We start from the raw sequence: 23844 nt of genomic DNA on the forward strand, positions 1-23844 counted from the left end.
TGTTCTATCTATCCGAAGCTACTGAGTACCTTCGTGGCCTTCTTAGACGTTGGGAGACAACAAAGTGCACTTTGACGTATTCGCCAAATGGAATCATCATCGCTAAAGCTCCGTGCCGATCTTCGCCCACTCACTTACTCTCCACCCTCAAGTTTGTCCACATCATACCCGTGACCGGTACCTTGGCGACCGCAAACCCGATGAGTACCTTGACCTGCAGGTTATACGCCTCACCAAACACCTGCCTCACACGCTCCAACGTTTCCGGTGAAAGAGTCTGCACTAACTCCGTCCTTTCTAACAGGCTCTCGGCAAGCTCCAAGGATAGGATGTCGGTCAGATGGGAGCGAATGTAGGGTGTGGATATAGATGTAACGATAGCGATACCGACTAGACCGCCCAGGGTGCGGAACTGCGATGTAGCTGCTGAGCCAACGGCTGGTAGTCGTTAGTAGACGAAAACCCTGAACATATGCGTGTGTGAATGTAGTGAATAGCTTACCCAAATCCCTCTTATCCATTGCGTACGGCACAAGTAGGATGAGTCCCGAGTTGACAAGACCAGTTCCCGTTCCGGCAATGATCTGGAACGCATACTGACTAGCATCGATATGCGACGAAGTAGCGATCTGCGACAGCAACGCAATACCGAGAATCTCCATCAAGGAGCCACCGAGAATGATCCAGCATGGCGGTATCCTGGGCTTGCCCATCATCGCACCAGCGATACCACTGCCAAAGGGTACGAAAGCGCCGTATGTGAGGAGTCGGGCTGCGGCGGCAAGGGGAGAGAGGCCGTTGACCGTGATAAAACGTTGGGGGATCTGCGCAATGCATACGAACATGACCGTGCCGGAGAGATAGGTATTTCTGCATGTCTACATCAGAATGACGCATGATGAGGATACAAAGTCGTGGACTTACATGATCATGCCGAGCTGTATGCGGCTTTGACAGAAGCGCCACGGAAAGACGGGCTCGGGGTTGGTGCGACGCTGTGTTATGTACCATTGCCATGTGAAGAATGCGACGGCAAAAGGCGCGGAAACGACGAGTAGGGGAAGGACTTTGTTGGAAGACCATGCATAGTCCAGCGACGCTTGTTGGAGACCTGTAGCGAGTAGAACGAGAGTACCGAGCATCAACGTCGCTCCAAGGAAGTCAAGTCGACTGAGAGAGTGCTTTGAGAAGATCGGGTGTGTCTGCTGCGCAGCTGGCTCGTTGAACAGCGTTCTTGGAAGTGTGAAGCAAAGTGATACAGCAGTAAGAACTCCGACAGGAACGCTACACCAATGTTAGTACGTTGACCAAGGTTCTTCAATGACATGTACATACTTCAAAAGGAAGATCCAGCGCCAGCTACCATGCAGCGTGATTCCGCCACCAAGAAGCGGTCCCGTAATCAGACTCAGCGCAAGCACCATGCTAACACCCGCCATGTACTTTGGCAATTTTCCCGGCGGAGCGATTTCCATGAACATGAGTTGAGTGAGAGCGTATACACCACAGCCGCCGATACCCTGACACCATCGGAACATGATGAGCTGGATGAGGGTCTGACTAGCTCCACAAAGCGCCGAGAAAATGGTGAAGATAAGTAGCGAAGCGATGAGGGTGTATTTCCGTCCTGCAATGTCCGAGAGTTTAGCCCAGATCATCTGTAGACCTTGGACAATATTAGCGAAGCGATCAGTCTGGGAGGGTAAGGAAGTACCTACTGCAGTACGTCAACATGTATGCAGTAAAGAGCCATGAGCTCTTTTCGTAGCCACCTAGTTCGTCGGTGATGTCCACGATGGCCGTGCTGATGACAGTCGATTCGAGAGTAACGAGGAAGATCGAGATCGTGAGACCAGCATTGATCAGGTAGAGCTTCAGGCCTGTGATGTACTTCGATTCATCAGTCGCTACCACCGGCTCAGCTTCATCGGGGGCGGAAGTGTCTGTCGACGCCTTCTCGGCACTCGAGTTATCCAGTACGGCATCGTCCTTAGGAGTAGAAGACATGGTCATGCTTTGGCAACGAAAGTGTGGAAATGAGGTCGGTGAGTGAAACAGAGCGGGAGAGAAGTGCAGGAGTGAGAGCGCAAGAGATTTCGCTAAGGGTCCAGAGAGGCAGGCGCGTTGTTGTCGCTGCTGTTGCTGTTGCTGGGTGACCAAGGAAAGTGCGAACCACAAAGTCAGGTACGACATGCATAGCTTGTGTAGAAATGTGTGAGGTGAAAAGGATAATGGGATTATAAGAGTGCTTCAACAAGGGGCTGGCAACTGTGCCACGTATTGTATGCAAGCATGGCGTTTCCCTTGCTCTTTCGATAAGACCGTGCCATTCACTGGTCGTGAAAATGCGGTTCTCCATCTGCGTACGGCGAAGAGTACTATTCGAGTATTGACAGCCCGACGATGTAACAAGTTATGCCTCCCATTTGCCGTGCCATGGCGCGAGTCTATAGTAAGTAAGCTGATTATACCGGGGACGCGGTATCACATAACGCCGCAATCAAACGGGGTTTTGGTTTCGGCCCCATGCATAAGCGAGCAGGATCAAAATCCCCATATGTGAGGCTGTTCTCGGTATGTCCGAATTCGTGCAGATAGTAAGTACGTTAGCTCTTAGTTAAGCTGTGGGTTGCCCTTTCCTTCCCGGTAGGATCGTTGTTGTGGGGGCGGGGCTGTGCGACCATTGGGGCTGGTCTTAGCGCAGGCGCGAGCCGCCCGTTGGATGTTGAACCTGGAGCCGTATTTATCCCGTACCGAGTGCATGGGCATAACTCATCCATGGTCCAATAGAAAACGCTCGCATGCGAAAATCCTCTCGTTTTATCGACTGTGCCGGAGTACTGCATTCTTTATCTGTCGCGTGGTGCCATAATGCGACCGGAGAGGTTGTCCAGTGCGAATGGCCCATAGGCGTAGCGAACGTTATAGCGCGAGATTGGAGTTGACTTGGCGAAGGACCTTATTCTCCCTATAACTGATGATAGTAAATCAACCTAGGAAAAAATTGAATGGGTCTGCACATCATCGTGGAGACATGCAAAGTAGGTGACCTAACGTCGATGTAGGCCCCAGGCGTGTCCGGTGTATGAGGTGGCCCCCAAGATGAGCCCCTTCATTAGGCGCCCGAGCTACAAAATGAGTATAACTTGGTCGTCGTCGGGGTCGGCGACTTGAAGCTGAGCGAACGCTGGATGACTGCAAACCCCACAACCCAATATGCCGCGATGAGACTTAATCTTGAAGAAGGACTATCATAGCCACATCCGCTTACGTGCAGTTTGACATTATACTCAAAACATACATCGCGCTTATAACCTCGCCAAAAGCAAGACGACGGGACGTCTTAAACCACCGTTGGCTTGGGGCCATGTGCGTATTGGTGTATTGAATTGTTGCGTTGAGGGCTTCCCCACTGTCAAACCCCGCCCCGCTGATATAGCACTAGTTCGCCCAATATGCTCGGATGACTGTTGACAGCGATGGCCTTTCTCAGTTGGGATGGTATGGCATCGGGAGTAAGTCGAAAGTGGCGGGTTGGGGCTGCGTTGAAGACATAAAAAGAAGTCGAAGGGGTGAGTGGTGGTCAGATGGAAGGCACGCCCGACACGTCGCGACAGATTGTGCTAAATTGTGCAAAAGGCGCATGGGAAAGCTTCATCTTGATATGGTGGCGGGCCGTCTGAGGTGGAGATTGAGGGACGAGATAGTGTGCCCAGGCGGTTCGAGCGTGGCTCGCGGGGTTTGCGGAGGCCCTGGAGGCCGTTGAGAAGGCTCGGAGCGGCAAGATATAAAGTTCAGTGTCATGGAGTCTTGATTTCCGCAGTATCGACCGTTACAATTTATCAGAACCCTCCAACATGATTGTCTCCGCACCGCTCGTTCTTGGCGTAGCTGCCATCTATGTCAGTATACTCCACATTAATCCACGGTCTCAGCTTACATGGAATAGCTCGTGTACTCCACGATATACAACCTATGGTTCCACCCGCTCGCAAAGCAGCCGGGACCGTTCTTTGCTCGCATCTCCGGCATACCCTCTTTCTACCATGCCTGTAAAGGAGACCGTCACATCTGGTCTTGGAGGCAGTTCCAGATCTATGGTACGTGTGTCAGGCTTCGACCCTTGAAGCCATGTCGTTAACGTTGCGTGCAGGCGACAAGTTCCGGGCAACTCCCAATCTCCTACTCTTCCAGACGCCGCAAGCTTACAACGCCATGTTTGGTCACAAAGCCAACGTCAAAAAGTCCCCATTCTATGAGGTTTGGAGGAGGAATAAACATGACCTAAACACACTAGGCTGTACGGATGTAGAGGTGCATGCTCGAAGGAGAAAGGCTCTTTCTTTGGCGTTTACCGAGCAATCTGTCAAGGCCACCGTGCCCTTCGTAGCTCGACATGTCGATCGATGGAACGAATTACTCCCGGGCGAGACCTTCGGTGGTGAGGGGTGGTCTGGACCACAAAATCTAACCAAGTGGGCTGACTACCTGTTGTTCGACATGTTCGGTGACATCTGCTTCGGCAGCTCCAACAACACCAAGGAGCCAGGGTCGAATGACCTGAAGAGTATCCCACACAACATTACTAGATACTTGCGATTTTACAACCCAGTAAGTCGTCGCCGCTCCTCACCGCACCTTGTCTTGCTGACCGCCGTAGCTCGCCAAATCACCGTTTCGAAGCTTGTTGCTTTGGCTCAAGCCCCGCGGCTTGGATTCGTTGATGAAGCTCATCACCCCGAAGGAGATCAAAGCTTATTTCGCCTTCACGGAAGGTCTGGCCAGAAGCCGAATCGAATCCGAACGGAGTAATGAGGCCGAGAAACGTCCAGTTGCTCGAGAAGACATGTTCCACTTTCTATGCACGGCGAAGGATCCAGAGACGGGTGATTACGCGCTGAGTACCGACAATCTGATTGCGGATGCAAACTTGCTCACAGTTGCTGGCTCGGATACAACCAGTGCAACCGTAACCGCACTCTTCTTCTTCATTACTCGCAACCCTAAGGTCTACACAAAGCTCGTTCATGAGATCAGGGACAATTTCAACGATGTCGAAGAGATCGGCTCAGCTCCGGATCTAATGGCCAAGTGCGAGTATCTCCGAGCAGCGGTATACGAGTCCTTGCGCCTCTCACCGGCTGGCCCAAGTGAGCTTGAACGCACGGTGCTTCCGGGTGGCATTATGATCGCTGGTGAACACCTTCCTGGCGGCATCATAATTGGTGTTCCGAAGTGGTCGCTCGGTCGAAATGAAGCTCTTTGGGGCGATTACAACACCTTCCGCCCAGACAGATGGATAGTCTCGGACACCAACACACAAGAGGAGGTGAACCATCTGAAGCGATCGTTCCATCCTTTCTCCAAGGGCGTCGGTAGTTGCCTAGGTCAAAAGATGGCGATGGTACAACTCTGTATGATCGTTGGTAGGACCCTCTGGAGATACGACGTGCGTCAGGCTCCTGGACAGAACGTGGGAGAAGGCCGCCCCGATCTTGGCTGGGGCCAAAGGAATCCTGGTCACTTCCAGTTGAGGGACGCGTACATCTCGCTTCGTGAAGGTCCCATCGTTCAATTCAAGAAGAGGGTGTTGGGAGAGGTATAGCGCTGCAGGATTTCGAAGCTGAGACTTTGAGATCGCCGGGGGAGGTCATTAGGTCGTCTCTTTTCTTAGTTTCGTACTGCATTTGGTTTCCGTTGCGTGCTGCTGGTTCGCAACAGCGTCCGGCGCGTCATGCGAACTGTTCCGTAGGTAGGATAGTCATCGTAACCTGGGTTTTTAGGAGTAATAACGCGTCGCTTTCATCAAGAGACGTCACAAGGTAATGCTGACGTGAGTTGCTGTGATCTTCGTGCAGTCACGTCAATCAAGAAAAAAACTGAACAGGTCTGCAGCCTACATTAACATGAAAACCTACAAGATAGGTGACCTAGCGTCGATGTAGGCTCTAGGCCTGTTTAGTTTTTTTTGGTACGAGGTGCAGTGGTAAATTTGTAGGGGGCTGGGACTGGTTCGCGGGCGTGTCTAGATGCGCCGACTGTCGCCGTTCCCAGATTGCCTTAGTCATCGATCCCCGCCATCAATCCACATTTCGTGATCGCAGTCGGTAAGAATGTGCTCGTTCTGATAAGATATACTCGAAGTCGACACTTCAATCGTGCACCTTCTCTGTGGACATTCCAGTGTGAAATGCAACTTAGGCTTCCAAAGATGGGATATCTGGCAGCCCATAGGTCACAAAGATTCATCATTCTGTTCAAATGCAAGTCCACATGTTGGGAAGCTCGATGCACATCTAGTTCGTTGCATGATTGATCTCAAGAGAAGCATCATTCAACGACAGGCGTCTGAGGGCATAATTCACTAGGCGCAGTAGCAAACATAGTAATTTCACTACTTTTGTATGCAAAAAGAAGTCCATATTGGATTAAAGTGAAAGCTCACTCACACATGTACTTGCTCACTAGACACGCAATCAACTGATAAGACCCACTTGACTATACCTGCGTGAAGACCCTGTCACCGTCGACAACTGGCTCAGCACCAAACTACTCCAGGGTTGAAGACACGTGTAAATGGGGTCCAGACTACAAAAGCAACGCGGAGGCGGAGGCTGATGGCAAGGGGAGATGTGTCGGTTTCCGGTGAGGGCGGGCGTGAGTCATAGGCCGACGATCCATGCAACACCCAAAAAGTCGTGCACCAGGCTGCACCCTCCCAATGCCTCCACGATCATCCCCGGATCACAATCTCGCATGCGGCCGCCCTTCGCCCATCAAGTTCTTTGTTGTCGCCGTGATTGCGTGTTCTATTGTTTGCACTTTCACAGGGTGCGTGCCTAAACAGGCCCGGGGGAGGCGCAGCGTACCGCAAGTGTCTCAGGTCGTCGCACGCCTTTCAAAGGGCGGCAACTCAACCAGCAGAATCCAAGGGGTCCAAGGAAAGGTGTCGCGATAAGTTTTTCTCTTCGTTCTGCGCCGTTGCTGGTGGCCAGAGTGCGGCAAGTGAGGCGACGGGGTCGAGTGGACGGGCTGGATTTGGGCCATCGCTCAATCCGGGTCAGTGCGTCGTCATCGCTGGTAACGAGGGAAGGCACCGGCCGACCTGCGCGCATCAGTAAGGCAGCAACATGCGCGCTGCACCTTCCAGTGTCGCGGAGAGGCTGTCGGCAGCGCTGCAGTCGACACAAGCAAACGGGCTCAGTGATTGCAGCGTCGCATATGCGGGGTGAAGCTGGGGGAGTGAAGGGAAACGGTTGCGCATGACGCTGGGAGCCCCTTTTACTCACAGCAGAATCTTCTCGCTACCGGGAATCTGAGGCTAAGCCCCAATCGCCGCCCAATCCCTGCGACGTAGCGGGGCGCTAACGGCTTGGCACGCAGGCAGCCACTACTATAAGTACTCGGCCTCCCCCCCAACTTTTTAACGAGATTTCCGCCGAGCCCGCCGTTGTCGCAACACCTCAACTCTCTACTCCACCATCGCCGCAGATCGAAAACTCACCTTTTCAACTGCGCGCTCTCTAATACTGCGACTCAGAAATCCCGGTGTGCCATTTTCGCACATATCCACTCTCTCAGAGGTCGCGATCGGCGCTAGCTATATTCAGCCTGCGACAGCCCAACAGCAGCCTCATCCTCAGTCGCAATCTCGACTTACCCCGCCAAAGGCTTGCTGGCTACGCTTTTGGTCAATTAATCTACACACTAACCCGCCGTCCACTGTGACAGCACCACTCGACGGCATACTTGTCAACGTACGCGAGGGACACATTCGCTTGTAGCTCTCCTGCCTCCGGTACCGTCTCCACCTATCTCATAGACACCCCTCCGGTGTCGACCGACCTCGCTCTACACCTCGCGATCTCGTAGTCCGCCGACTTGACCGTCGCTGTCGCTCTAGAACACACTCTGACCTGCGCAGTCTGTCAAGATACCGCTCTCCTCAAGAGTCTATCACTCCAAATCCAATCAATAATCTCATCATGGATCCCAACTCTCTCACTTCTCACCCGTCCACCGCCGCCCAGGCTCAGACGGTAAGCTCTTGTGATGTCTCCCATTTGTCAAATTGTTCTAACGTTCGCTCTCAGTTCGTCGCTCCTGGATCTCTCTCGTACCCCCAGGGCGCGAACCTCGACCTGAGTGCGCCAACCGCCGAGCAGAACACTCAGCAGGTTGCCGACAACGCGAACGGTGTTGCGACCCCAGCGGCTACTCCTGATACTCAGAACGGTCAAGTGCCCTCTGGTATCGTGCCTACTCTCCAGAACATTGTCGCTACCGTCAACCTGTCCGCTCGCCTCGATCTCAAGACCATCGCTCTTCACGCCCGTAATGCCGAATACAACCCCAAGCGTTTCGCTGCCGTGATCATGCGTATTCGCGAGCCGAAGACGACGGCCTTGGTCTTTGCGAGTGGAAAGATGGTCGTAACCGGTGCCAAGTCTGAAGACGACAGCCGCCTTGCTTCCCGTAAATATGCGCGGATTATCCAGAAGCTCGGGTTCAGCGCTAAGTTCACCGTACGTCGCATCGGACTAAGTACGTATGATTCAATGCTAACGTCACCATAGGACTTCAAGATTCAGAACATCGTTGGCTCCTGCGACATTCGCTTCCCCATTCGTCTCGAGGGTCTTGCATCTCGCCATCACACTTTCTCTTCCTACGAGCCTGAGCTCTTCCCTGGTCTCATCTACCGTATGATGAAGCCGAGAATTGTCCTCTTGATCTTCGTATCTGGCAAGATTGTCCTCACTGGTGCCAAGGTCCGTGAGGAGATCTACCAGGCTTTCGAGCTCATCTACCCTGTCTTGTCGGACTTCCGCAAGTCATGAGCACTCTTTTCTCCCAGGATCCGGCCTCAAAGAGCCTTGACCACACACCTTCACTGGTGACATGGCTACGACTTGGACCTTTCCTTCTAACTTGTCATTTTTTGCGGCATTGCATGGTGTTACGGTGGGCGGCATTTCCTTTTCATGCCTTTTCAAAACTCCAAATTACCCTCGACACGATTAGACATCTGCACGCGGGGTGCCTTCAACCTCTCTTAATCCGGGTCACGAAGGCTTTTTACTCTCTTCTCTTTCCATTTACGGGTACGAACACGTCGGCGGGCGGCGTGAGGGGATGGTCCCAAAGATTGCTACAACGGGCGGAGGAAGGAACGCGAGGACGTTCGGACAGTGCGACCGTAAAAGCTCGCACCGGGAGCTCGAAAAGGTTGACGATACGACACCAGAGCTCTCATCGATGGAAGTGCTTCAAAGCATCCATCGTGTATGTGTACATGACCCTTGGCCTTGAAACAGGTTAGGCAGTAATGTTATCACGATCATAATAGTCTTCTCCACCCTCGTGATGTGATGTGACTGCATGTGATCATTGACTGCCCACCCGAGAAGTATGACCGTCGCTGCTGGATACCTATTTGCACCAGCGATACTATGCTTGGGTCATACTCCTACTTTGAACAAGCCATCTTGCTCCATGTTCTCCAGGTTAGAAGAGGTGCGGACTCATCTTGAACTGCTGGTCGTAATGGAAGTAGTAGATGAACCCAGCGACGGTCATATATAGCCTTCTGTTGTACGGCACGGGCGGCCATTGTCACTAATCAAGGCGGTGTCCAGAGCGAGCGCGCGCGAGAGTGTGCGAGAGTGTGCGATGATAAGGATGTGCTATGTGTTTCCTCCTGACTGGGTTCGACTTAGTGGTATGGGTGGTCGAAAGCACAAGAGTGGAGGCGCTGTGCGAAGTTTCGGGGTAGAAGAGGAGGTCCCTGACTGCGAAGTCGGTAGCCCGCTGCGGCGTCTGAACGTGGGTCGATGTAGCGCTTCAGTGGTCGAAGTGTTTGCTGGAAAGCGAAAAAGTGAACGCATGCGGGGCTGAACCTGGTGTTTACGGTGAAGGTGTAACTCGGGGCCGGGTTGAGCGAAATGGGAAGAGATCGGGGGCTTTGGTTGCGGAGCCAAGCTCTTCGATTGCCCCAGAGCTCGGACATTCTTTTGCAAGCCAGTGCTTAGGAAGTGAAATTCAATGGAGTGAATTACTTTCCTGCCTGTTCCTCTTTGTCCTGCGGCGCTCCATCACGTCTCAGCGCGTGATGCCTTCGGTCGGGTTTGTCGAAAAGGGCAAACGGTGTGCCGCGTAGCTCGAAAGCTTTGTGGAAGGGTATCGATTTAGCTCGTTCTGTGTGGTGTTTACGAGCGGTCCAGGTTTGGTCGAAGATTGACTACACGGTAGCCCGGGGACTACCGCAGTCCGAAATTGTGTTGTGGTGTATTCATAGGTAGTCTTGGTTCGAAGCCACAGGTTCGCGAAGTCATCCATATGATAGCTTCATCATCAGCCCTCCAGTAAACCTACCTTTCACCGTAGCTACTAAGCAAGACGATGCGATGAAGCAGGATATGACTGAGAATATGAAGAATGAAGAAATCAAGATGTGACGCTGGACTTGTGAAGAATCAGGAGACAAACGAAAAAAGGAATAAGAAACACTGTGCAACCAGCGCACGCCGGTTTGGGGCCGGACGCCTAACCTTCAGAAGCCCTTGCGAACGTGCATGGCCGTGAACGATAAGGGAAGGTTAGCGCTATACAGTACCTGGAAGAGTTGAACCACATTTTGGGCAGCAGAATGAAGATGTGATTAAGAAACTTGGTATAGACCTGATAACCTTGGCGGATAAAGCGTCAGGGAAGTACCAAGCTCCTGAGACATCCCGCGTTTCCATCGTGAAGTTTATTGAGTTCAGGCGTTAGAGGCGGCTTGCGTTGTTGCGTGTCTCAGCTAGTGAGCATAGACCGCTTGGTCAATCATGAGATCCTAGTCTTTGATGTTTCGAAACGTTTGTACAAGGAGGCGAGAGCCGACGTGCTGCCTCGTATAAGCAGGAGATTGAACAGGTGCGCTGAAGTTTGCATTAGTATTAGAACATATGTTTATAAAATTCGAAAGCAATGTTGCTTCAGGAGGCCTGTTTCGGGAGTCATACTTTGTCGAGGAGTCGGTGTTCAATTAATTCCTTGAAAGGGGTGGTGTGGTAATTCTCCGAGCGTCTATGCTACGTCACGGTCGAAGGTACCTAGGTATCGATGGAGGAACGGCGTTTCTGCGCTGGCTGGTGTATGGATGTAGAGGGGCACAGAGAAACGAAGAAAGTGCCAGAGTAAAAGACACAGGTCATGCGTACTGCTGTAAGTCAGTGGATTCATTTTCAAGAAAAGTTCCCTGGAATTTAGAGGGTAGTCGCTGATTGTGTGGGAAACGAGATGCAAACACGTGGGCCGTGCGTCATGCATGCCGTTTGCGTCAGTAGCATGGCGCGCCTTCCCTCCTTTCACCAGCAGCCACCATGAGCGCATAGCTGCATCCTCAGCGCATCCAGGCCATGTAGCCACACTTCACTTCTCTAGCTCTAATTTGTAATATCCTCAGACCGATGCCTACATTCCTTACGCCGAGCCCTTACGACCGCTGCCGCCATGCGCATTCCTCTCTTCCGCATCTGGTACTCGACCACGTACACCACCCTTCTCATAATCCTGCTCCTGCTCCTCGCCGTTACGCCCGCCGACACAATATACCAATCGATCAAATCCAAAGAGCTCCAGAAGCTATTTGTCATCGGAGGTGTCTACCTGTTGACCTGTCTGATTGTCCTGTTGATCTACTCGACGCGCATCTACACGAATAGGACTGTGCTTGCTGCGATACCCAAGAGCTATGTGCCAATAGAGGAAGGAGAGGTGGGCAAGGGTGTGCGATGGATGATTGTCAAGCACTTTAAGAGAAGCGCGGTCATTGCATGGGACAGCAGGCCGAGGGACGTTCGCGGCGAAGTCGACGTGGACGAAGAGAAGGGCGAGGAATCGCGACCAAACACCGCGGAGAGCAGAAGGGAGAAGCACAAGGCGAACAAGAAGAAAGGCCATCATCACCATCACCATGCGCCGGACGCGACAATCATCCCCGTGTCTGCGAACTCGCCGCCTTGGGGCAACGTCTCGCATCCAGGCTGGGCGTCACCTTCGTCGCCTGATCTGCCAAACCTCCAGTACTGGGGCGTCATCTGCGAACTACCGAACCTCATCGAAGCGAAAGCCGTCTCCCTCGCACCGCCAGACCCAGCCCTCGAAGAAAGCGCCCAACAATACCCCGACAACGCGCCGCCCCTCCCAGATGCGCGCATCGTCACCCTCCTCCAGCGCCCACGCGCAATGGGCCTCCGCGAATACCTCGCCCGCCTCGCAGAATTCGGGCTGCTCAATCCACCCTCTCTCGGTGCCACCTTCCTCGCGCAATACGAATACGCCCGCTTCTCCACCGCAAGCCTAACCGAGACACAATTCCGCGACACCATGGCCACTTTTGCAGAGATCCTGAACGGCATGACAGAAGTCGACCCGGGCGTTATCGAAGAAGCCCGCGCCCAGGACATTGAATCCGACACACGCAGTCTCGCGCCCACAGAATCAAGCTCTGAAACAAGCAGCTCCTCGCACTCCCAACTCCCCTACCGCACACCGCAACTCGAGCGCCAAGCTTCGCTGTCCTCTTTCAACAGCTCCCTATTATCAGCCGATAGTAATTCGACTACGCATTCCCCGCAAACCGTCCGCACTGCTCCGTCGCGCCAACAACAGCGCAGTTCCACCCTCTACGGTACACCGCGTACACCTTCGCAACGCTCGCATGCAGATTCAGGGTCAGAGACAGGCTCTGTCATAGTCCGTGAGAGGCCGCGCAGAAGTCCGAGTACTCTGTTGCCCAATTCGAGCGAAAGTTCGCTCGGAAGTGGAGGCAGTGTGATTCGCTTGCATCCTAACCCCAGTGAGGGGGATTTGCCGTACGAATATACTATTGATGCTGGGTGAAGGGTGGGGGAGGCGTGCTAGCAAGCACGTTGATATTCCAAATACATACCTGGGAGGGCTGAGTCAGATCCGCGGCAGCATGGGATTCGAGCGCAAGGCTCGAGATGCGAAGACGCGCGCGTGAAGAGGGAGAGGGAAGATACTATGACACAGGGCCATTCCCCTGTGTCGAGATGTAGACAGAGCAGGAGTGACGTTCCGAGTGAAAGCAGTGTTCGCAGTTGGGGCATCAAGAACTGACACACTTACTGCAGACATCACCCCAAACGAGCCGAGCATTGAAGAAGAAGAAGAAGGATAACCGAAAATTCTTGTATATATCATTCACAGTACATAACATTTTACCCATCATATCATCATGTAATCAACATACATTCAACCTAACCCTTACTTTACCATCCTACTCCGCAACCCAAACAGCAGCCATACCCATACCAGTACCCACACACATACTCGTAACACCCACACTCTTGCCCGTCCTCCTCAACTCCGTAAGCAGCGTACTAACCTGCCTCGCACCCGTAACACCAAGCGGATGCCCAAACGCAATCGCACCACCCTTAGGATTGACCTTCTTAACATCCAGCCCCAGCTCATTAATGCAGTAAAGACACTGACTAGCAAACGCCTCGTTAATCTCCCAGATATCCACATCCTGCTTATCGAGACCCGTCTTCTCGAGCACAACGGGGATAGCAGCAGCGGGGCCCACGCCCATCATGAGCGGCGGGACGCCGACGATGGAGGCTTGCACAAACTTTCCGATGATGGGTTGGTTGAGGCGCTGGGCGGTGCTGCGTTTCATGAGGAGCACGGCGGCGGCGCCGTCGGAGATTTGCGAGGCGTTGCCTGCGTGGATAGATCCGTCTTTTGAGAAGGCGGGGCGGATTTTACCGAGAGACTCGGCGGTTATGCCTTGTCGGACGCCGTCGTCCTTGGATACGGTGATGGTTTGTTCTTCTTGTGTCTTGGGGTCTGTCCATTTGACCTGGAGAGGTGCGATTTCCTCGTCGAACAGACCGTTCTTCTGGGCCTCGACGGCTTTCTGAAAGGAGGATGCGGCGAAGGCGTCTTGCTCGGAACGGGGGATGTTCTTTGCTTTCGCCATTTGCTCGGAGAGGACGCCCATGGGGACTTTGCAGTTCGCAGACTCCTTGTGCGACTCGAGGAGTTCGGAGAACTCAGAGACGGCGCCGGGACCGTACTGTGTGCTCATGCTTTCTGCGCCGGCGCCGATGCCGATTTCGATCATGCCGCTCTTGATGGCGTTGGCGATGTCGACGCAGGCTTGCAGGCCGGAGGAGCATTGTCGGTTCAGCGATTTGACGGCTGTTGTGGTTGGGAAGCCGGCGGCGAGGGCTGCGGCGCGGAATTCGGTTGCGCCGCCTCCTGGAGCGAGGACGGCGCCGACGGCGATGTCTTCGACGAGGTTGGGGTCGATGCCGGAGCGTTGGAGGAGTGCTTTGTAGGCGCCATGGAGGAGGTCCGAGGCTTGCGTGTCTTTGAAGCCGCCTTTTCCGCCCTTGGTGAAAGCGGTGCGGAGGGCGCAGGTTATGACAATCTGGGAGATGAGGTTAGTATGGTACTTCAATGACAGTAACGAGTCTTCAGCTGGAAGAACGTGGAGCTGATCGAACAGTTGCCGTCGCATCGCTCAGAGAAAAGATGTGCAACTCACGTCATCAGCCTTCTTCTCCAACAACCCCTTCTTTCCCTTGGAGCCCGCAGCCCCAGGACTCCCACTTCCACCCATGAGATGGCCCTCGACCTGCGTAAGGCGTTCTTGAACTGTACAACCGTCAGCAACCTGATCCATCATTCACCAACGCCACTTCCTCTACTCTCACCCAACATACCTTTGTTAGGAGCTTGGTTGGCCATATTGAGTACTGTCGTCGATATAGAAGCTGTGTAAAGGGAAAGCTGAAGAACAAGCTCCGACGTGAAGTATATGAAGCAGCACTACCGTTCGGTCGCGGCAAGCATTAGGTCATTCGCATGCGAATCGCCGAGGTACGTTACGCTTCTGGTTAGCGCATCTGTGGGGCGCGTCATCCGTTCCGGGGGAAGCTAGCTTTCACATGCTTCCAGGTGTCGACTTTGCGGGCGCTTTGGGGTGCTTCACATGTCAGTGTGGGAAGTTTGCTCGTCATGTGCGGTTTTACGGTGCTGGCCGTCGTGTTGCTGATGCTGACGGAAGATGCTTTGTTGTACGCAGCAGTGGATGTGTAGGTGTTGAGATGCAGACACGGCATTCGCGAGAGCAGCCATACTCAACAAATCACAATCTATAGTCTCCAGTAACCCAGACAAAGTGGAGTATCAGAATAATATGATAATAATCCATGCGGCCATGTGAAGCCGACGACCCCGAACGCCCTGCTCAAACACACCCATCTAATCATGACAACGTTCCTCTTCACCGCCTCGCCTCATCTTCCTTCCAAGGATTATTCATCATCTGCCTCTCCAACTCATCTACAATGCTCCCACGCTGGGTCTCCTCATAGCCTGGCGGCGGATCCGACGGTGGCTCGAAGCGCTCTTGTTGAGTCCGCGGGCTCGACAGCGGACTCGATGCTTGTGGACTGGACGGCACGGGAGCCGCAACGACAGGACCGCCTACGCCCGCTGCAGAGCCGTCCATCGGCGGACTAGGAAGCGGATCCGGTACTCGGGCATGTTGTCTGCTCTCCTCGTATGCCGGTAGGTCTTCCAGATGTACGTTGTTCATGTTCACGCCTCCAACGCCTCTGCTTCCATCTTCCACGTCACCGCCGCTCTCCCGAGCCACCTCGACAGCCTGCCGTAACCGCTCCTTTAACCGTTCGAATATGCTCGCAAAGTCGAACGCGCCGCCCTCTTTGAACTCCATGACGAGGTCGAGCTCGGCGTGCTGTGGTGGTATGCCGCCGCCTTGGACGGGCTGGATGATGGCTTCCCATTTGTTGGCGCCGAACCAGGGGGCTGTAACGCGGGAATCGGTTACGTTGAGAATGGGGACGGCGAAGGATTGGAGTTGGGGGGTTGGGGCGACAGGGAGGTAGATCATCTGGTGGTCACGTTAGTCGAATTCCACATGATGGAGATGGTATGTACGTACCCGTCGGTTTGTGAGGTATACGACGCCCGACTTGCATTGTTGTGAGTAGGACTCGCTCGGACTACGTTGGTGGCTAGTCTGCAACGAGAGGGTGGTTCGAGGAGGAGACTGGTATAGTGTCTGTTCGCCAGGCAGAGGAGTGTACCCGCCATTCTCAGCGAGCATAACCCAACTAGTTTTGCGGTCAGACTTCGACTTCTTCATCTTGTGTGTCTTGAACCCCATGCTGCTATGCCAAAGCGACTATGCCCAAAGCTTCTCGTTACAATCCGCGGGGTAGGAATGCGAGGGGCAACACAAGCACATACGACAAAGCCAGGACAGGACGTTCAGGCAGAGCGGGAAACGGAGCGAGAGAGAAAGAGGAGAGAAGATACTAACTTGACAGACATGCTTGGAAACCGCCTTGCAGCAGACTTGTTCACGGATAAAGCGTGAATAGTTCGCCCACTCCCCAACTGTCAATGCAAGCCAGCCTTCTTTACCGCGAATGCGCTAACTGTGCCTGCGCGTGAAGCGCCCGCCTTGATTGTATCGGCCCGACCGCCGACTGCCTATCAGATCTCGCGTTGCGGTTCCCGCGCAAATGCGAGTGATCGGTTTAGCGTGGTGCGGTGGAGACGAACGGTGGGGTGGCTACGGTCGAGAATTGTCGGCTGGGGCTGGTCTGCCGCGGCGAGCGCGGTTGTCGCGAGTGCAAATGTGTGCACTGCGGAGGGCGAGTTATGAACGCTGTATAGAGGGGCAGAGGTGAAGATATGTAGATGTATGTGTCGATATGCGTATGCAGCTCGGATGCGGTAGTTACGTGTTCCGAATGGGCTTTCGGACTGGTGCCTGCAGTATGTAGGTAATGCAGCTGATGATGATCCCGTGAGATGGGCTTGCGTCACTCGTTGAAAGTGGAACCCAGGCCTGGAAGCATGGCAAACGTAGCGCGATATTGGATCGAGTGCACGGCAGTCATGGGCAAACAACATGCACGTGTTTCATAGATATTGTTCCCACTTGGGTAGGGTATTCCATTCATAGCCGTAGCCCTCGCTGATCAAACGCCATAGTCCGCCGCTACAAATGCTAGTCACGAATCAATGAAACACAGTAATAACCCCAACAGCCCATTGCTGAATACCGAAGATACGGCTAGCCTGCCAAAACTCCACATCATTCGAGGGAAAACCTGGATACCCTGGAGCCTACGTTGACAATAGGTCACGTACTTTGCATGATTCCATCTTGATGTAGGCTCCCGAGTGCCTAGTGCTTTCCTTTCTGAACTACTCCTCCCTCTCCGTAACCGTCCATCGCCGCTTAGGCCCATGACTATGCTCGTAAACGTCGTCCAACTTTGGCGGTCCCCAGAGTCCGTTGTTGGCTTTTGGGGCTACCTTGGCGCCCCAGAGACCGCCAGCAGAAGTACTCGGAGCGCTCTGTTTGCGGGTCTGGGCACTAACGAGAGGAGTGGGTTTATCGTTGACTTCTCGCTCTTCTTTCGAATCGAGTTTTGTCAAGCGGTTGCTCACATCAGACGCGCCATCCAAGTGTGCGATAGAGTTGCTCTTAGATTTAGAGGCAGCTGCGGCAGCGGAAGTCGACTTCGGCGGCGGTGGATGCTGGTTTGAGAAGTTGAGGACCATGTCGGCTTCTGTGGCGGGTGTGCTTGCGCCTGACCACAATCCGCCTGATGGAGATGCAGCACCGCTTGTCGCACTCTGCGCAAACCTCGAGTTGGATCCCGAGCTCATCGTCCGTCGCACACCGCCTAGTGAGCTGTTCCAGTTCCTGTACGGCTCGCCGAGTGAGAAGGGGGAATCAAGTGGACTGCTAGTCGTTGATGATCCTGTGAACCTTCGTCGATACTCCAAGGATGGGCTCGCTGTGATGGCTGGGCTGTTTGTTTGTGTCTGTGCAGATGGCGGTTTTGAAGGGTCGACGCCAGGCCGCAGATGGTCGACTGAAGCTGAGAGCTTTATATCGTAGGTATCTGACATGCCGGGGTCTGCTACGGAAAGTCTTCGTGTGTGTATTGTGGCAGGTGCGGATGTCTGCCTAGGTTCGTCTCTCCGGACTGCCATGGACAGCGACGCCAGACCTATATCCATCAAGACAGGCTGGTTCGTCATAGCACCGAGCAGCGCATTGCATCCTGCTCCATGAGTGATCAGAATCAGAACCAGCTCTTCCTCCTCGTCCGCGGTAGGATCATCGCTGAAGTTGGGGAAGGGGTCGGACTTTGTGTGCGACATAGGCGGTGGCGTCAAGCGCAGCGGTTCCTTAAACATGAAGCCAGGGAACTGATCCTTTGGAGGCGCTGTGCCGTGGACCCTATACCACTCCATCATGCCGGCAAGACCTCTCCTGAAGCGCTTGTGCATTGTGCTCCATTCGTCGCCGTACTCGCCGCCGTCGCCCCAGTTCTGTGGTGCACGCATGCTGTCCCATTGGAAGTCTACTTTGACGCAGGCTTCTTGGGCGTGCGCGACGTAGCCTCGTGGTATCGGGTCGGCGGGCGAGACGGAGTAGGAGGGGTGCGGCGGTTCGTAGACGCGGTTGGGTATCGCGGTCGGCTTGGGTGTCTGAGTTGGCATCGCCAGTGGTGCAGTTGCTTCTTTCGATGGTGTTCGTTCCAGGCCCAGTGGGCCGGCGTAACTGCTGGAGCGCTCTCGAAGCGGCGCAAACTGAGCCAGACTGCTCATAGCAGTGCCAGCTCCTCTACCGCCATTCGGTGTGCTAGTCCCCGACTTGTTCCCCATCCAACCTCCTGGGAAGTGACCCTTGCTGCTGTTCGGGTTTGGTTGTTCTTGTATGTAGTCGCCCCTCCGCAGCAGATCAGCTTTGGCGCCTGCCACCATCATGGTTGAGTTTGGCGGGGCCGTGATGTCGGCGTAGTATTCGGGAGACAGCCATTCGCCCAGAAACGCGTCGATGCGCAGGAGCACCCTCTCAGGGCCTGTATGGGGTCGCGGCAGTATCTCGAGGTTGGGGTCGGCGAGCGGCTCGAAGGTTCGGGGCTGCGACGAGGTTGACTTGGTGCGCGGCGCTTTCGGCGAAGGGACTCCCAGCGAGCCATTGGTGTCTTTGGAGGGGGGTGTCGGCACATTGAGCTGGGGCGTGGTAGGCGAGTGGTATTGTGAGATGCCGGCTGCGACCGCTGTGCTGGTCTGGACGCATCGCAGGAAGGGACTCGAGTGTATGATGATCTTGCGCTTCTTCTTGGGCCGCCCTTGCGCCTTGCCGTCCTTGGAGATGCTCAGCTTGCTGAAGTCGAGATGGGCGGGGTCGTTGGTGGTCGCGTTCTTCGCGTCTTCTGCCTGTTGGATGTCACGCTCGTGGAGGAGAGCGGCTATGCGCTGGCCGAGGGCCTTTGCCTGGGACCAGCCGCCGTACGTGAGGGGCGGATCATACGGCGTGGGTGAGGAAAGATGCCATGACTTGTCGGCAGCGTCGAGTCGGGCGCCGTGTCTGCGTGGAAGTTAGCTACAGAAGCGGAATGTGGAGCCGTGAAGGCTGGGTGAGACGGTACCTGGCGACGACTACGACTGCAGGACCCTTCGCCATGCCCCGCTAGAGATGCTTCGCGTGCGTCTGGCGTGCAGCTGTGCGACGGTCGTGTATGCAATGCGCCTCCAATACGAACAAGCAAGTCGGTGGAGAGAGCGATTGTAGAGGCTTGAAAAGAAAACAAGGTGACAGCTGCGCGGCGTCAAGTGATGCTGCAGACGCTCCAGGGTTCACTATAACTTTGCGACCCTGCAGACGCTATGACACCATCGTCTCTCGCGCTGACAGCTGGAGCGGGCGCTCGAGAGGGGTTGGTCTGGTGTTAGGCTGTTTGTGCTCGACGCCACGCTGCCGCCTGGTGTTTCACTGCTGCATGCAGGTGTCGACTTCTTTCTCTACTTTCGCGCACGTGTTGGCTACAAGAGAACGCGTAGGTCAAAACAACAAAAACTTTGTCTCGCCTTCGCATATGTCATCTTGGTCCGGCGGCGGACTTAAGACGCCGGTGGGGCCGGGAAGAGCCCTGACAGCCCTGGAGCACGCCATCAATTTGCATGTGATCTTGATTCGACTAAACACGCCTACTCCAGATAATCTCCCTGCGTCTCCTTGTGTATAACGTCGAACAGCGGTTTCGCACTGAACCACCCAGCCAGCGAGCTTCCAATCGTCTTGTGTGTGTAGACCGCGTCCTCCTCTGTAATCTTCACCGTCTCGCCACCCCGCCCAACCGCCGCTGCATCCGCCATCAGCTGCGATTGACAGCACTTCTCCATGCTAATGAACCAGAATACTGCCTCCTCTACGCTCTTGCCCACAGTCAGCAGGCCGTGGTTCTGAAGCAACGCAGCTTTCTTGTCGCCTAGACACTTTGCAATGTTCTTGCCCTCTTCCTCGGCCAGTACCACACCGTTGAACGACTCGTAGATGACGTGGTCGTTGTGGAAGGCACATGAGTCCTGCGTTATGGTGTCGAGTTTGCGACCAAGTGCGCAGAATGTGCGACCGTAAATCGAATGCGAGTGTGCTGCGGCGACAACATCGGGGCGGGCAGAATGGACAGCGTGATGGATCATATAAGCTGCCGTGTTCAACAGTCGGCACTCGCCACCATCGATGACCTCGCCCTTTGCATTGACGAGAATGAGGTCCGAGGATTTGATGAGGCTGAAGGCGACACCAAACGGATTGACCCAGAAGGTCGTAGGGTCCACAGGATCCTAAAGCAATCAGTATACTGCGCACAACATGTGCTACACGACTTACCCTCAGCGTGATATGGCCAGCCACTCCCTCATCAAACCCGTACTTTCCAAAGATGCGGAAAGCAGCTGCCAGTCGGCCCTTCAGGTACGCCCGCTCCTTGTACGGATCGTCAAACTTTGGTGGCTTGGGAAACTTCAGCATCTCGATCTTTCCATCTTTCTGGTTCAGACCAGGCTCGTTCGGTGCCACCGTGTTCGCTCTGGTCTCGTCGCCTGCTTGAGGCTCGATTGCTGACGGTGGAGACATATTGTATTCTTAGATATAGTCGGGTAGATCTGATAGGTAAAGAAGAGCTCCAAACGAAGACGAAGTAGCACGAGTATCGAAACAGCAGTAGAAAGAGCCCTCCGTTACAACGTGCGGCAATAAACAGAAGTCGCGACGGACCAACCTTGGGAACCGCCACCCCTCCTACAAAGGCAACCACGACCTCGGTCACTACCTCGGAACTACAGACGTAAGCTCCCTATCCGCCAAAGTAATCCGAGTAATCACCTGCGTTATCGGAACGCTTCCGATAGTCACCCATCCGGCGTTTAGCACGTTAATGGACAACGCGTGGTTGGTCGGCGACCGATAAGTAGATGCGCGTGCGGGGCATGATGGGCGGGGCGGGGTAACTGTAGGCATCGCCGCTCGGCTTTTGTGAACAACGAAGGTTTCTGGTGGCGGGCGGAAGTGGAAGGTTTCCTCGATTACGGTGCCGAGCGGAGATGGAAAGTCTCCGTGATTATGGGTTCGGGCTGAGGTGAGACGGAGAGCTCGGTATGCCTAGGTTTCCGAAGGCGAGGTTGAAGCTGGAGTGGATGAAATGAAGACACCGTTCCGAGGCATAGGCATGTATCTTCCGTAAATGAGTGTTGAGATTACTATACCTTTGACCAAATCGCGAAGAATGAAGAATAGAGGGCTCCTTTGGCTAACACTGAAGCCACTTCTAGTCAATCACTCGGACATGCAATTTCTAGGCAGAATAGTGAAGTTCACACGCATATCACGGTCTACGTTAGTATACGCAGTAGACTAGGTATCTTATGTTCTTATAATTCTAATCTCTTGATACGTGCTGCTTAGATGTTTGCCGCAGTACGAGGATGAGGTCTTATTTTACTTTCCCTTCGCACACCAGTAGTAGTACAGAACCAAAGCAGGCAAGCTACTCAGATTATTATAAAGTAACCGGAAAAGACACGGTTATACTAGTGGTACGACTTCCAACCGACGTGTGATAGTGTTTCTAGCTTTTACGACCACACGCAAGCGTATATGCCATATGGGTATCAAGGAAGGGCCGCCGACCGACTATGCGATGCGCAAGGAGCATGTGAGAACTGGAGATGACGTATTTCAGCATGCAATCACGAAGTAGTTGGAGACCAAAGGTGCCTAGGCACTACCACTACTGCTGCGTCTATCCCAGCGCGAACTGATCTCAACGTTTGAGTATGCAGACTAGGTACGCCATGCATGCGAGGAGCATACAACCCTACCGCTAATCCTGTCAGGTAGGAGAGAATCGTGCTCATATTATGCAGGTGAAGTATAGTCCCCGTTCTGGAGCTGTGCATGGCGTTTTGAGTACTAAGACTAGTACCGACATCACCCTGCATCATGTCGTGGAACGGTGGAACCGGGTGACTGCGTTAGGATATGCATGTCGGTTCCCGTGTATTACTATGGAACCACAGATGCTTGTGAGATGATTTACAGCAGGATTTGGTAATGGCTGACAGTCGTGCGCTACTCATGTATTTCTTTGTGGTTTTGAAATCTTCCTAAAGTCGGGGTTCAATATAGATGCTTGGTCCCTCTCTCTAACACGGGTAACAAGAGACAAAGAACGAGTAATGGTGCCTTCCCAATGTGGCTTCCGTAATCTTGGGGAATGCGACAGTGGCTTCCAGTGTCACAACGGTATGTTCAGTCATGGAAGCCAGAGACAACTTGAACATTATGATCGAAGTCGAAAAGATGGTATATCATCGGAACTGTCTAGTAATCGTGCTAGACGCATACTCATTGCAATGTGACATCTCGACAAGGTCGGAGAAGCTGTAATGCGTTTGGAACTCAAGAGAAACTCTGCGCCTGCAATCGAGGGCGTAACATTATTCCCTTATCGAAGAAGAGGATGCATCTTTGACTCAGACCAGGGCCTGTTCATGCTCCGGACTGGCCATAGAAGTCGTAGTTTGGAGTTAGGGATAATTGCGATAAGTCTATTGTCATTCTCCCTCATGTGTGACGTCCAATATGGAGAGCGCGTATCCTGACCTGTGATATCACCAGACATCTGCTTGACTCGCAACCACCGGAAACAGACTGCCGATCAGTTCTCCAAGGAACACTTTGCTAACCACACTGCGCAACCCCCACTGTGTCGGTTTCGCCGTGCTTCTCATGCGCAGCCGATCTGATTGGCTTTCATCCTTCTCGCACTGAAATTGCGATGCAGGATCAAAGTGGAGCGATTTGCGGCATTGTATCTTCGATCATTTCGAGTCAGACTAAAGATCCACTTGAAGTAGATCACTACAAGCGAGGCGACGTTCAGCTGAGCGTTCCGTGGCGCCACGGGAATCCGGCATGTCAGAATGTCAATCACGGCTCCCAGCGCCTCGCACTGACTGTGCTCGTCACGTTCGCGTGGCATGCATGTCTGCTTCAAACACTCCATGTATTGCCTTTCTCGCGAACGACTCGCGGAGCAATTATGCCGTCATACAGACGTAGTGCTGTTGATGATTACCCGGTGGGGGTTACAATAGACTATCTTGAGTATTGTGATCCGGCGAAGCCTCACCGGAGACTTTTGTCGCTCGACCGTTCACGGTAGCCGAGAAGTAGCGTGTTTGCCGTCGTGAGCACACTTGACACTTGTGAGGGTGGTGCAGATCAGCGTGGTAGCTTGTGCAATGCTACGTTACCACAGTCTCCCACGCTTGGATGCTTCTTCTAACTTCCGTCCGATTGGGGGTATGGCTGCGCCTTCGTACCGTTTCGGACGAGGGTCCTGTCGGTCGCAGTCTCCAGATGTATCATATTGGCGAGCTAGTATCGAGTCCAAGACATCGCCGATATCTGGG

General features: G+C 53.8%; 8 protein-coding genes across 8 annotated transcripts; 3 read left to right on the forward strand and 5 right to left on the reverse strand.

Annotated features, from left to right (window-relative positions):
• Positions 1–130: 130 nt before the first annotated feature.
• Positions 131–2013, reverse strand: J4E83_005282 (uncharacterized protein; the record flags this gene model as incomplete). Its single annotated transcript, XM_049332201.1, has 5 exons — positions 131–438; positions 503–870; positions 925–1284; positions 1336–1666; positions 1719–2013. 5 exons carry the CDS (start codon positions 2011–2013, stop codon positions 131–133), a joined length of 1662 nt encoding a protein of 553 aa, XP_049188652.1.
• A 1844-nt stretch (positions 2014–3857) lies between these two features.
• J4E83_005283 (uncharacterized protein) lies at positions 3858–5605 on the forward strand (the record flags this gene model as incomplete). Its single annotated transcript, XM_049332202.1, has 4 exons — positions 3858–3878; positions 3950–4100; positions 4154–4611; positions 4661–5605. 4 exons carry the CDS (start codon positions 3858–3860, stop codon positions 5603–5605), a joined length of 1575 nt encoding a protein of 524 aa, XP_049188653.1.
• A 2380-nt stretch (positions 5606–7985) lies between these two features.
• J4E83_005284 (uncharacterized protein) lies at positions 7986–8840 on the forward strand (the record flags this gene model as incomplete). Its single annotated transcript, XM_049332203.1, has 3 exons — positions 7986–8039; positions 8094–8525; positions 8577–8840. 3 exons carry the CDS (start codon positions 7986–7988, stop codon positions 8838–8840), a joined length of 750 nt encoding a protein of 249 aa, XP_049188654.1.
• Positions 8841–11496: 2656 nt separating this feature from the next.
• J4E83_005285 (uncharacterized protein) lies at positions 11497–12888 on the forward strand (the record flags this gene model as incomplete). The annotated part of the gene is made up of 1 exon (XM_049332204.1): positions 11497–12888. One exon carries the CDS (start codon positions 11497–11499, stop codon positions 12886–12888), a length of 1392 nt encoding a protein of 463 aa, XP_049188655.1.
• A 400-nt stretch (positions 12889–13288) lies between these two features.
• On the reverse strand, positions 13289–14769 carry J4E83_005286 (uncharacterized protein; the record flags this gene model as incomplete). The annotated part of the gene is made up of 3 exons (XM_049332205.1): positions 13289–14449; positions 14567–14676; positions 14745–14769. The coding sequence occupies 3 exons, from the start codon at positions 14767–14769 to the stop codon at positions 13289–13291; spliced, it is 1296 nt and encodes a 431-aa protein (XP_049188656.1).
• Positions 14770–15307: 538 nt separating this feature from the next.
• Positions 15308–16216, reverse strand: J4E83_005287 (uncharacterized protein; the record flags this gene model as incomplete). The annotated part of the gene is made up of 2 exons (XM_049332206.1): positions 15308–15940; positions 15992–16216. 2 exons carry the CDS (start codon positions 16214–16216, stop codon positions 15308–15310), a joined length of 858 nt encoding a protein of 285 aa, XP_049188657.1.
• Positions 16217–17268: 1052 nt separating this feature from the next.
• Positions 17269–19549, reverse strand: J4E83_005288 (uncharacterized protein; the record flags this gene model as incomplete). Its single annotated transcript, XM_049332207.1, has 2 exons — positions 17269–19453; positions 19515–19549. 2 exons carry the CDS (start codon positions 19547–19549, stop codon positions 17269–17271), a joined length of 2220 nt encoding a protein of 739 aa, XP_049188658.1.
• Positions 19550–20073: 524 nt separating this feature from the next.
• Positions 20074–21004, reverse strand: J4E83_005289 (uncharacterized protein; the record flags this gene model as incomplete). The annotated part of the gene is made up of 2 exons (XM_049332208.1): positions 20074–20712; positions 20759–21004. 2 exons carry the CDS (start codon positions 21002–21004, stop codon positions 20074–20076), a joined length of 885 nt encoding a protein of 294 aa, XP_049188659.1.
• Positions 21005–23844: the final 2840 nt, after the last annotated feature.

This window comes from Alternaria metachromatica (assembly GCF_023757995.1).
Source record: "Alternaria metachromatica strain BMP 0045 chromosome Unknown scaffold_10, whole genome shotgun sequence".
NCBI lineage: Eukaryota > Fungi > Ascomycota > Dothideomycetes > Pleosporales > Pleosporaceae > Alternaria > Alternaria metachromatica.